The sequence below is a fragment of the Lithobates pipiens genome, unplaced genomic scaffold (assembly GCF_037356315.1).
Source record: "Lithobates pipiens isolate NorthernLeopardFrog02 unplaced genomic scaffold, aLitPip1_a1.2 Scaffold_23, whole genome shotgun sequence".
Lineage (NCBI taxonomy): Eukaryota > Metazoa > Chordata > Amphibia > Anura > Ranidae > Lithobates > Lithobates pipiens.
Window position 1 is genome coordinate 35,298,280 of NW_027507785.1, and position 14,477 is coordinate 35,312,756.

General features: G+C 44.9%; 1 protein-coding gene across 4 annotated transcripts in view; it reads right to left on the reverse strand.

Moving 5' to 3' along the window:
* The window catches only part of MYO7A (myosin VIIA), a 344,985-nt gene that overhangs the window by 179,640 nt on the left and 150,868 nt on the right, over window positions 1-14,477 (reverse strand). For all 4 annotated transcript variants that reach the window (XM_077451417.1, XM_077451415.1, XM_077451416.1 and 1 more), the window contains one exon: window positions 1,086-1,223. In XM_077451417.1, the coding sequence (XP_077307543.1) occupies window positions 1,086-1,223 (138 nt within the window). The remainder of the gene's footprint in view (window positions 1-1,085; window positions 1,224-14,477) is intronic.

Here is a 14,477-nt window from a genome sequence, read left to right on the forward strand (position 1 = left end):
TCTGTGCAGGCCAGTCAAGTTCCACCACCCCAAACTCGCCCATTTTTTGGACCTTGCTTTTTGCACTGGTGCACAGTTGAGTCACGGAGCCTCAGAATGGGGGAGATGCCTATGTAAACAAGGCATTTCCCCATTCTGCCTAGTGATATGACAGAGACCTACTGCTTCCTGTCATCGGGAGCAGTGATCTCTCATGTCAGTGGTAGCCCCCCCCCCACAGTTAGAATCACTCCCTAGGACACACTTAACCCCTTGATCGCCCCCTTTAACCCCTTCCCTGCCAGTGTCATTTATACAGTAATCAGAGCATTTTTATAGCACTGATCGCCGTATGAATGACAATCGTCCCAAAATAATGTCAAAAGTGTCTGCTGTGTCCGTCACAATGTCACAGTCACAATAAAAATCACAGATCACCGCCATTACTAATAAAAAAATAATAATAATAAAAATGCCATAAAACTATCCCCTATTTTGTAGACGCTATAACTTTTGCGCAAACCAATCAATATATGCTTATTACGATTTTTTTTTACCAAAACATATATGTAGAAAAATACATATCGACATAAAATGAGGAAAATAATTGTATTTTCATATATTTTTGGGGATATTTTTTATAGCAAAAAGTAAAAAATATTGGGTTTTTTTCAAAATTGTTGCTCTTCTTTTGTTTATAGCGCAAAAAAAATAAAAACCGCAGAGGTGATGAAATACCACCAAAAGAAAGCTCTATTTGTGAGGGGAAAAAAAAGGATGTCACTTTTGTTTGGGTGCAACGTCGCACGACCGCGCAATTGTCAGTTAAAGCGACGCAGTGCCGAATTGCAAAAAGTGCTCTGCTCAGGAAGGGGGTAAAACCTTTCCGGCGCTGAAGTGGTTAAATTAGCCAGTAAAGGGTATTTTTTTACGGAAACTCCAAACTTTCTGCACAACATTCTGAAAAAAAGTTTAGGTCGCCAAGATATTGCTATAGACTTTAAAGACTTTAAAAGAGAGTTTGCTAGAGTTTCAGTAAACATTAAAGACCCCATAAAGTGACCCCCGAAGACCCCCCCACCCCAGTGAAGGGAGAACTCACTTACCATGGGCTTCTTGAACTCGTTGGGCTTTATACATCGTACGAAGAAAGGCTGACACACGCTCAGGGTTCTCATCAGCAGCTCCAACGATCGCTTGAACTGGCTGCTCAGGGTGGGCGAGCGCTTCCTGGTCTCGGCCCCCTGAAAGGAAAAGAATAACACATATATTGGAATTAGAAGCAAACAAATTGGAGTTCAGGAAATGAAAGATGATAAGAGTGAGAGCGCCTCTTCCTCCGTCCTGTGTCACTGACAGGGGAACAGGGATGGAGGGAGGCCGAGGTTCTCCACCAATGACTTAACCCCTTCCTGACTGCTGGTTTAGAATTATTGCACTTGAAGCTTAACCTGCCTATATTATGCCTTCCCCGGTTCCCCTTCATCAACAGGCTAATGAAGGTTTTAAATAAAATCTTTTTCACTTTATTCATACCTCCCAACATTTTGAGATGGGAATGAGGGACACCTACTAGCAAACGTATGTAGGCATAGGACACGCCCCCTGCCACGCCTCTTAACCACTTGCCCACCGCTATAGGCATATATACATTGGCAGAATGGCAAGGCTGGGCAAAGCAACGTACCCGTATGTCACTTTGTATCTCCCGCCGCGCACGCGGGCCTGCCGCGAGCCCCGTGACCGTGCCCGTGGACTCGATCGCCACGGGGATACCCGCGATCGTGTCATGGAGCTAAAGAATGGGGAGATGCTGCTAGTAAACAGCATCTCCCTGTTCTGCCTAGTGACAGGATACTGATCGTGTGCTCCCTGTCATCGGGAACAGCGATCAGTGTTGTGTCACTGCTAGCCCATCCCCCCAGACAGTTAGAATCACACCCCCAGGACACACTTACATAGTTAGTCAGGTTGAAAAAAGACACAAGTCCATCTACTTCAGTGATTCTCAACCAGGGTTCCGTGGAAGCCTAGGGTTCCTCCAGAGGTTGCTAGGGGTTCCTTCAGCATTGGGCAATTTCTGCCTCTCAGATAAGTTCCCACCGACACCATTGATCGTTTTAGCTATCTGTAAGGAGGTAATTCTTCCCAATGACCACAAGTGTAAGGACCATTCTTCCCACCGTCCATCACACTAATGTATCATGAGTTGTAGATTTCTCATTTTTAGCAGGGGTTCCCCGAGACCGGAGAACTATTTCAAGGGTTCCTCAGTGTTGAAAAGGTTGAGAAAGGCTGATCTATTTCAACCACAAAAAAAATTTAAATAATAATATCATAATTAACCCCTCCGCCGCCCCCTAGTGGTTAACCCCTTCACCGCCAGTGACATTTTTACAGTAATCAATGCAATGCCATTTAATAGCATTGATCGCTGTGTTAATGCCAACGGTCCCAGAAATGTGTCAGAATTGTCCGATGTGTCCGCAATAATGTCGCAGCCGCGATAAAAATCGCAGATCGCCGCCATTACTGGTAAAAACAAAAAATATGAATAAAAAATGCCATAAAACTATGCCCTATTTTGTAGACGCTATAACTTTTGCGCAAAGCAATCAATAAATGTTTATTGCGATTTTTTTTTTTTTACCAAAAATATGTAGAAGAATACACATCGGCCTAAACTGAGGGAAAAAAAAAAAATTTTATATATTTTTGGGGGGATATTTATTATAGCAAAAAGTAAAAAAAAAATGCGTTTTTTTTTTTCAAAATTGTCGCTTTTTTTTGTTTATAGTGCAAAAAATAAAAACTGCAGAGGTGATCAAATACCACCAAAAGAAAGCTCTATTTGTGGGGGAAAAGTTTTGTTTGGGAGACACGTTGCACGACCGTGTAATTGCCAGTTAAAACGATGCAGTGCCAAATCGCAAAAAGTGCTCCTAAATGAGGGGCAAATGAGGAAGAATGAGGGACAGAGGGACATTGCTCCAAATCAGGGACAGTCCCTCCAAATCAGGTACAATTGGGAGGTATGCTTTATTCACTTTATTATATACCATGTTTTAAATCCAGTGAACTCATCACTGGGTCTCTGTGCTTCTCTACGCAGGGCAGGCAGATCATGGCTGGTGTGAGGAGCCAGAAGAGGGCTGTACATGGCTTCCTGAAAACATCGCAGCACCCGGCCTCAGTACTCCTCTAAAGAGTCCTCAGCCCTAATACAAGCAGTGGGCTGGCTCTCGGGAGGAGTTCTGCAAATATCAAAATACCTTGGATGTGAGTCTGGAGCCTTCATCTCCAAAATCCGATGTATGAGAGGAGCGGGCTAGGGACATTCAGGCTGGGGAGGAAAGAATTCGATGATGCTGGACATTCACCACCACCGCCCTCCATATCTATGTGCCCTGCCCCTTTCAGGACACTGGGCGCATGAATTCCTATGGAGGGGGGTGGGTGTTTTTTGAAGCACCTGATTAGATCCAGAGGTTCTATTAAGCTTCAAAATAGGATGGGCTCAGGACGCAGGGTATTGCATCTGTAGCCCACCCAGTAGTGTATTCGCTGTTGCAACCCTGATCCTCCGACTGACCAATCGGGAAGCAGGTCTGATACCCATCACCGGACCAGCTGAAAGGACAGGCGATCCCATTGGACGCCTAGGAGGAGGGGAGGAGAGGCACGGCAGAAGCGAGGAGGAGAAGACACAGGAGCCGCTGCCCGATGCTCCGATCCCCGCTGCTGCCCAATGTGCCCGCCGCCTTGATAGGGTAAGTGCCAGTGGACAGGCAGACGGGGGGTTGGGGAGGTTTGTTTGCGGCCCTCCCCCAAACAAAAAAAGACACCAGCCACCACTGCTGGACATCCTCCAGCCAAGAAATTAGGTGGGTCTGTCAGCTTCTAATGCTCACTGTGAGCATTGAGGTAATACTGTAGATATATATATATATTATATATATATATATATACTCTGTATTTTTTTCAATCAAATCCTTATTATTTTTTTAGCAATAAATTCTGCTAGTCACAGGATTTGTCACGTCCCTCCAGCCTGTGTCTTAGCCCTTGTACACACGGTGGGACATTCCGACAACCAAATCCGTCGGATTTTGTCTGAAACTTGTGTTGCATACACACGGTCGGACAAAGTTGTCAGAAAATCCGATTGTACATAACGTGATGACGTTATTTCGTTAGGACGGGACTACATTCAGGCTAGTAGCCAATAGCTTTGGTCTAGGAATTTGATCTGAGCATGCGTGGCACTTTGTCCAATCAGAATTCTCTACACATGATTGGACAAAGTCCGATCGGATCATGTTGTCGGAATTTTTTTTAGCCCAGCTGGAAAACTTGGTCCGTCGGATACTCCAACAGAAACAGTCCGATGGAGCCCACACACTGTCGGGTTATCCGACAACACGGTCCTATCGGACATTGTCCATCGGAATGTCCGACCGTGTGTACAAGGGAATAAGAGGGAGGTGAAGCCACCATTAATCTACATGTAATATCCCACCCCCACTGTGTTTAGCTGGTTATTGAGCATGGAGAAGGAGGGAGGGAGTGGGCTGTCATGTACCACTGTGCATACGTCCACATGTGTGACTCTATAGTCACATGGGCTGCTTAGATGTGATAGGGAGGAAATGCTCAGCATAGAAACTGACTGTAAACTGAGCATGTGCAGAGTTGCCAACACTGCTCTGAAAAATCCCTAGCTGAGTTGGGGACATGAACAGAAGGGGGGCATGGAGAGCAGCAGGATCAACCAGGTTTTTTTTGTAGCTCTTTACCACGTGATCAGCTGTGTCCAATCACAACTGATCATGGGAAGTGAAGAAAGCTGATAACCGGCTTCTCTAAAAGGGAACTGATAATGAGGGCACTTATTATCAGTGTCCTGTTTATCAGTGCAGTTCCACCAGTGTCCATCAGTGCTGCCAATCAGTGTTTTTTTTTTTTTCCATTAGTGTCACCTATCAGTGCTGCCTATTAGTGCCCATCAGTGCCACCTATCGGTGCTTACCAGTGCCGTCTCATCAGTGCTGCCAATCAGTGCCTCCTCATTAGTGTCATCTATCAGTGCCGCCTATTTATAACAAACTATGAAAAACGTTTTTGTTTTTTTATCAAAAATAGTTTTGTTTATTTAGCAAAGAATAAAAAACCCAGTGGTAATTAAATCCACCAAAAGAAACCTCTATTTGTGTGAAACAAATGATAAAAATGTAATTTGGGTACAGTGTTGTATGGCCGCGCAATTGTCATTCAAACTGCGACAGCGATGAAAGCTGAAAATTGTCCTGGGCAGGAGGGGGGGTATAAGTGCCCAGTAGGCAAGTGGTTAAAGATTTTTTTTTTTTTTTATAATGAAAATAAAAAAGATGTTATACTACCTGCTCTGTGCAATTATATTGACCCCAGAACTATACAGGCGCCATCAGATGGGAGGTAAATCAGCCACAGCTCAAGAAACCCCTCACCTCCTTTAGAGGGGTTCTATAGAACCCTAAGGCTCGGTTTCAATTGAATTGATTTTGCCGCGACTTGAAGCAATGCCTGTGTATTCTTGAGGTCTATGGACCTCAAGGCGCATCAAAGTCGGACCAAAGTAGTGCAGGGACTACTTTGAAGTCGCACAGATATGAATGGTACTCATTGGAAATCATGAGGTACGACTTGTCATGCGACTTTTCAGTCCCATGAAAAGTTGCACTGGTGGAAACCAAGCCTAATTGAAATTGACTGGGTTAGCTCCTCAGTCTTTCTCTATTTATACTGATGACAATAGTCACTGCTTAATAAAATGAAGGGGAAATATACAGTGGGGCAAAAAAGTATTTAGTCGGCCACCAATTGTGCAAGTTCTCCCACTAAGAAAGATAAGCGAGGCCTGTAATTGTCATCATAGGTATACCTCAACTATGAGAGAGAAAATGCGGAAACAAATCCAGACAGACAATCACATTCTCTGATTTTTGAAAGAATTGATTTGCAAATTATGGTGGGAAATAAGTATTTGGTCACCTACAAACAAGCAAGATTTCTGTCTCTCACAGACCTGTATCTTCTTCTATAAGAGGCTCCTCTGTCCTCCACTCATTACCTGTATTAATGGCACCTGTATGAACTTCTTATCAGTATAAAAGACACCTGTCTACAACCTCAGACTGTCACACTCCAAACTCCACTATGGTGAAGACCAAAGAGCTGTCGGAGGACACCAGAAACAAAATTGTAGACTTGCACCAGGCTGAGAAGACTGAATCTGCAATTGGCAAGCAGCTTGGTGTGAAGAAATCAACTGTGGGAGCAATAATTAGAAAATGGAAGACATAAAAGGCCACTGATAATCTCCCTTGATCTGGGGCTCCACGCAAGATCTCACCCCGTGGGGTCAAAATGATCACAAGAACGGTGAGCAAAAATCCCAGAACCACACAGGGGACCTAGTGAATGACCTGCAGAGAGCTGGGACCAACATAACAAAGGCTACCATCAGTAACACACTACACCGCCAGGGACTCAGATCCTGCAGTGCTAGATGTATCCCCCTGCTTAAGCCAGTACATGTCCGGGCCCGTCTGAGGTTTGCTAGAGAGCATTTGGATGATCCAGAAGAGGATTGGGAGAATGTCATATGGTCAGATGAAACCAAAGTAGAACTGTTTGGTAGAAACACAACCCGTCGTTTTTGGAGGAGAGAGAATGCTGAGCTGCAACCAAAGAACACCATACCTACTGTGAAGCATGGGGGTGGCAACATCATGCTCTGGGGCTGTTTCTCAGCAAAGGGAACAGGACAACTGATCCGTGTACATTAAAGAATGAATGGGGCCATGTATCGTGAGATTTTGAATGCAAACCTCCTCCCATCAGCAAGGGCATTGAAGAAGAAACGTGGCTGGGTCTTTCAGCATGACAATGATCCCAAACACACCGCCCGGGCAACGAAGGAGTGGAAGCGTAAGAGGCATTTCAAGGTCCTGGAGTGGCCTAGCCAGTCTCCAGATCTCAACCCCATAGAAAACCTTTGGAGGGAGTTGAAAGTCTGTGTTGCCCAGAGACAGCCCCAAAACATCACTGCTCTAGAGGAGATCTGCATGGAGGAATGGGCCAACATACCAGCAACAGTGTGTAACAACCTTGTGAAGACTTAGAGCCCATTCACACTGAGGCAGCACGACTTGCAGCGCGACTGCCTCAGGCGACCAGGATCTGACTTTAGCGGCGGCTTGTGAAATGACTTCTGTATAGAAGTCAATGCAAGTCGCCCCAAAAGTCATACAGGAACCTTTTTCTAAGTCGGAGCGACTTGAGTCGCTCCGATTAGAACGGTTCCATTGCATAGAGCAGGACGCGACTTGTCAGGCGGCTAAGTCGCCTGACGGGTCGTCCCTGTGTGAACTGAGCCTTACAGAAAACATTTGACCTCTGTCATTGAAAACAAAGGATATATAACAAAGTATTGAGACGAACTTTTGATATTGACAAAATACTTATTTTCCACCATAATTTGCAAATAAATTCTTTCAAAAATCAGACAATGTGATTGTCTGTCTGGATTTGTTTCCACATTTTGTCTCTCATAGTTGAGGTATACCGATGATGACAATTATAGGCCTCTCTCATCTTTCTAAGCCCTTGTACAAACGGTCGGACATTCCGACGGAAAATGTCCAATCGGACCGTGTTGTCGGATAATCCGACTGTGTGTGGGCTCCATCGGACTGTTTCCGTTGGAATATCTGACGGACAAAGTTTTAGAGCCGGGCTATAAAATTTTCTGACAACATGATCCGATGGGACTTTGTCTGATTGTGTGTAGAGAATTCCGATCGGACAAAGTGCCACGCATGCTCAGATCAAATTCCTAGACCAAAGCTATTGGCTACTAGCCTGAACGTAGTCCCGTCGTAACGAAATAACGTCATCACGTTACGTACGATCGGAATTTCCGACAACTTTGTCCGACCGTGTGTATGCAACACCAGTTTCTGACAAAATCCGACGGATTTTGTTGTCGGAATGTCCGACCGTGTGTACAAGGGCTAAGTGGGAGAACTTGCACAATTGGTGGCTGACTTTTTTGCCCCACTGTACCTGCCTGCTTCCGGGTGGCGTCAAAACGTCACTTCCACCCATAGCTCTTAAAGAGGAAGTAAACCCTGATGAGTTTACTTCCTCTTTCATTCCCTGCAAAGGTAAAGCATAATGGACTACTATGCATCGCATAGTAGTCCATTATGTGTCACTTACCTGACACAGGAGCCAGCGATGTCACCGCTGTCCCCTGTAGTCCGCCGCATCCATCTTCTTGGTGGGGTCTCGCAGCTCCGCCGTTGTCATTCGGCGAAGCCGCGATGACGTCACTCCCGCGCATGCGCACGGGAGCCGACACACACTGCAGCTCCATCGCTGAGAATGCTGCGCTCAGTGCGCCTGCGCGCCGCTGTCTATGGTGCATGCTCCGTAGACAGCGGTGCCTGTTTTCGGGCAAATATCTCCTAAACCGTATAGGTTTAGGAGATATTTCTTGGACCTACAGGTAAGCCTTAATCTAGGCTTACCTGTAGGTCAAAGTGGTTTGTAAGGGTTTACAACCACTTTAACCACTTGAGATCCGCGCTATTGCCAAATGACGGCATTAGCGCGGATCTACTTTTCCGGGACTACGTCTATTGACGTCGTCCCGGTTACGAGCGGCCTGCGCGCCCCCTGAGGGGCGCGCGCGGCGCGCTCTGTGATCGGCGAGTCCACGAGACTCGCCTGATCACCGATCCGTGCAAGGGGTCGATCCCGACCCCTTATCACGTGATCAGCTGTCAGCCAATGACAGCTGATCATGTGACAGAACGGAGCCGGTAATCGGCTATTATTCCTCCTCGCGCTGACAGCGCGAGGAGAGAAAAAAAAAGCCGATCACCGGCGGCCGTGATCGGGACATCAGTCCCGATCACGGCCAGCAATACAGCTGACCACCTGCCTCCTGCCAGTGCCCACCTGCCCACCGCAGTGCCATCCTGAATGAAAGTAAGTGCCCCCCATCAGTGCCACCCAGCAGTGCCCATAGTGCCCACAGCGCCACCCACAGTGCCACCCACAGTGCCACCCACAGTGCCACCCACAGTGCCATCCAGCAGTGCCACCAACAGTGCCACCCACAGTGCCCACAATCTTCCTTAAAGGTGCTGCACCCCAGTGCCGCCCATCAGTGCCCAGCAGTGCCGCCCATCAGTGCCCAGCAGTGCCGCCCATCAGTGCCCAGCAGTGCCACCTATCAGAGCCACCTATCAGTGCCACCTATCAGTGCCCATCAGTCCCATCTATCAGTGGTACCTATCAGTGCCCATCCGTGCCACCCATCCGTGCCACTTATCTGTGCCACCCATCCATGCCATCTTATCTGTGCCCATCTTTGCCCATCAGTGCCGCCTTATCTGTGCCGATCGGTGCCGCCTTATCTGTGCCTATTAGTGCCACCTTAACTATGCCTATCAGTGCCCACCAGTGCAGCCTATCAGTGCCCACCAATGCAGCCTATCAGTGCCCACCAATGCAGCCCATCAGTGCCCACCAATGCAGCCATCAGTGCCGCCTAATCAGCGCACTTCAATGAAGGAGAAAAATGACCCGTTTGCAAAATTGTATAACAAACTATTAAAACATGATTTTTTTTTTTTTTTTTTTTGCATCTTTTTTTGTTTGTTTAGCAAAAAATAAAACTCCGAGCTGTAACTAAATACCACCAAAAGAAAGCTCTATTTGTGGGAAAAAAATGATAAAAATTTCATTTGGGTACAGTGTTGTATGCCCGCGCAATTGTCATTCAAAGTGCATCAGCGCTGAAAGCTGAAAATTGGTCTGGGACTGAGGGGGGTTTAAGTGCCCAGTAAGCAAGTGGTTAAAGGCACATATTCTTTTTCTTCATTTTTTGAGAAGAATTTTTTTTAGTGTAAATATGAGATCTGAGGTCTTTTTGACCTCAGATCTCATATTTAAGAGGTCCTGTCATGCTTTTTTTTCTATTACAAGGGATGTTTACATTCCTTTTAATAGGAATAAAAGTGACCCAATATTTTTTTTTTTATAAAGAACATTGTAAAAATAAAAAATAAAAGGTAAAATAAATAATAAAAAAATCCATAAACTTTTAAACGCGCCCCATCCCGCCGAGCTCGTGTGCAGAATTGTTTGCATACGAAAACGGTATTCAAAACACACATGTGAGGTATTGCCGCGATCGGTAGAGCGAGAGCAATAATTCTACCCCTAGAACTCCTCTGTAACTTAAAACTTGCAACCTGTACAATTTTTTAAACAACGCCTATGGAGATTTTTTATGGTAAAAGTTTGTCGCCATTCCAGGAGCGGGCGCAATTTTGAAGTCTGACATGTTGGGTATCAATTTACATTTACGTAACATTACATTTTCACAATATTGGGCTAACTTTACTGTTGTCTTATTTTTTAATTCAAAAAAAGTGTATTTTTTCCAAAGAATGTGCGCTAGTAAGACCGCTGCGCAAATGCGGTGTGACAGAAAGTATTGCAACGACATTTTATTCTCTAGGGTGTTAGAAAAGAAAGTGTATAATTTTTGGGGGTTCTAAGTCATGCTCTAGCAAAACAAAAAAAAATGTTAACTTGTAAATAACAAATCTCAGAAAGAGGGTCCCTCCTTCGTGTGCGTGTAAAGGCAGGTGTCCCAATACTTTTGGCAATATAGTGTATGTGAGTTGAGCCTAAATTTGTGTGAGGCGTTCTTATTGGCAGGTCTTTGACAGTATTATTTTTTTTTTATCAATGCTGACCTCCGGCCTTCCCTTCAGTCTTGCACAGTTGTACAGACTCCTCTCCTGTACAGAAATTGCTTACTCTGATTTGCTGCACACTGTGAGCTTCTCACAATGTGCATTAGAAGCTGCAGCATTTCCTGCCTGGGAAGATGTCCAGCATCACCTAGCTCACTCCTCTCCAGCCTGACTTTCCCTGACACACCCCTTAGATTGAAGTTTAGTTCTATAATGTATGGAGGCTCAGCAATACACTTACCTAGGACAATCTGTTCTCAGAAAGCTATGTGTAGCCCCTCCCACTTGCCATGATCTGCCAACAGGGACCCAGTTATGACATCACTGGGTAAAAAAATAAGGTTAAAAAAAAAAAAAAAATCAATAGCCTGTTGATAAGGGGGGAGGGAGGGAACTAGGGAAGGCAAAATGCAAGTTGATTCAACTTCAGCTTTAAGACTAATTAGTAAGGGGAGGATTTACTAAAGGCAAATAGACTGTGCATTTTGCGAAGAGCAGTTGCTCCAAAGTAGATGTGCAATTCGTTTTGTTTCTGAATTAGTTTAATGAATTTCAACAAATTCGTTAATTCATTAATTAGAAAATGAAAAAATAAATAAAAAAAATTTGTTAATTCAGGAATTCAAAATTTCGCTAATTCGAAATTTCTGAAATGCGAAAAATTCTGAAATTCAAAATTTCGGTCATTCAAAAATTCGTAATTCGAAAATCTGATAAATCGAAAATAAGAATGAAAATTCAAAAAATCCGGAAATTCGTTAAAATCCGAAAATAAGAATGAAAATTCAAAAGTACGAAAATCCCAAAAATTTGAAAAAATTCAAAAATCTGAAATAATTTGGCTGCTAGTGAACGTAACAAATACGAATTTATCTGAAGTTACGAATTATCTGAGATAACGAATGCCGCATCTAAACAAATGGAACGTAACAAATTAATAATAATTAATAACAATAGTAATAATAAAAACTTTTTATTATTATTATTAATTTGTTCCGTTCCATTTGTTTAGATGCGGCATTCGTTATTTCGGATAATTCGTAACTTCGGATGAATTCGTATTCGTTACGTTCACCAACAGTCAAATTTGAAAGGAAATTCCAATACAGTAATACCTCGGATCGCGAGTAACGCGGTTAACGAGCGTTAGGCAATACAAGCTATCACTTAAAAAAAAAACCTTGACTCAGTTTGCGAGTGTTGTCTCGCAAAACGAGCAGGATTCAAGCCTCTGTGGTGTGCAGTACTGCATTTGGCCAGACGTGAGGCGGGGGTGGCACCGTTGACACTCGGAAATACTCCGTTCCTGACCGTTTCCGAACCTCCTCGAAGGTTTCCAAGTCCATCCGAGCGGCTCTGAGTATTTCTGAGTCTCTCTGGCGCCCCCCCCCCCCCACTTCTGGCCAAATGTGGTATTGCATGCAATAGAAGTCAATGCAGAACTAATTATCTTCGTTTCCATTGACTTCTATGGGGAATCTCGCTTTGATATGCGAGTGCTTTGGATTACAAGCATTCTCCTGGAACGCATTATGCTCGTAATCCAAGGTTCCACTGTACCTATAATTTAATAGTTATTATAATTTTGTTATTATTTGTAATTTTCGGATTCTTTCATATTTTCGTCATCGATGAGACCCGGGTAGGTGGCCAGCAGTTCCAATCATGTCCTCGGAGGGCCTGACAGCCCTCTAATCAGGAATATGAAAGTGATGATACAAAATAACAATTCTAAGAGTGGAAAAAGGAAATAAAGACAATGATGGGCCGTGTTCTGTGACAACTTTCACTCCTGCCAGTAATGAGCGCGTCATGCAGAGAACATCCAAAAATTTAAAGAGCACCAAATTCTCACCCTCCGGCAATAAGATCTGATTCTGCGCTCAACTGCAATTCGGGATTTTTATTTCACGATATTTTGCAAATTGCCTGCAGATGAGATCTCTTTGCTGAGTTCCCGGGTCTGTGATGCCCATTATAAAGTCTCTTTCATACAACATACGAGCCGCCAGGGGCAGGAAAAACAGATAGTTGCACCCGCCTGAAAGCTACCATACAGACAGGACCAGGGGAGCTTCACAGTATCCCCAGCCACAGTCCTTTGCGATGCGACTGGGGCAAATTTAAAGTGTTTGTAAAGCACTGGACATTAAAAATGAACAAAACATATCCTTCTATAGTGTGTGCTTGCCTCAGTCTATTGCAGTGATCGCCAAACTGTGGCCCTCCGCTTGCCTTGGTCCGGCCCTTGGGCCCACTGATACAAGACACTGTTTTGTCAACTGACATTAAAAATGGGGCATCATTTGACTCGCTGACACCAACAATGGGGCACCATTCCTCCCAATGACACCAATGACGGGGCACTATTCTTCCCACTGACACCAAGGATGGGGCACTATTCCTCCCACTGACACCAATGATGAAGCACTATTCCTCCCACTTACACCATTGATGGGGCACTATTCCTCCCACTAACACCAATGATGGGGCACTACCTTTCACTGACACCAAAGATGGGGCACTATTCTTCCCACTGATACCAATGATGGGGCACTATTCCTCCCACTGACACCAATGATGGGGCACTATTCTTCCCACTGACACCAAGGATGGGGCACTATTCCTCCCACTTACACCATTGATGGGGCACTATTCCTCCCACTAACACCAATGATGGGGCACTACCTTCCACTGACACCAAAGATGGGGTACTATTCTTCCCACTGATACCAATGATGGGGCACTATTCCTCCCACTGACACCAATGATGGGGCACTATTCCTCCCACTGACACAAATGATGGGGCACTATTCTTCCCACTGACACCAATGATGGGGCATTATTCTTCCCACTAACACCAATGATAGGGCACTATTCTTCCTACTAACACCAATGATGGGGCATTATGCTTCCCACTGACACCAATGATGGGGCACTATTCTTCCTACTGACACCAATGATGGGGCACTATTCTTCCTACTAACACCAATGATGGGGCATTATTCTTCCCACTAACACCAATGATGGGGCACTAATCCTTCCACTGACACCAATGATGGGGCACTATTCTTCCTACTAACACCAATGATGGGGCATTATTCTTCCCACTGACACCAATGATGGGGCACTATTCTTCCCACTGACACCAAGGATGGGGCACTATTCCTCCCACTTACACCATTGATGGGGCACTATTCCTCCCACTAACACCAATGATGGGGCACTATTCTTCCTACTAACACCAATGATGGGGCATTATTATTCCCACTGACACCAATGATGGGGCACTATTCCTCCCACTGACACCAATGATGGGGCACTATTCCTCCCACTGACACCAATGATGGGGCACTATTCCTCCCACTGACACCAATGATGGGGCACTATTCCTCCCATTGACACCAATGATGGGGCACTATTCCTCCCACTGACACAAATGATGGGGCACTATTCTTCCCACTGACACCAATGATGGGGCATTATTCTTCCCACTAACACCAATGATAGGGCACTATTCTTCCTACTAACACCAATGATGGGGCATTATGCTTCCCACTGACACCAATGATGGGGCACTATTCTTCCTACTGACACCAATGATGGGGCACTAATCCTTCCACTGACACCAATGATGGGGCACTATTCTTCCTACTAACACCAATGATGGGGCATTATTCT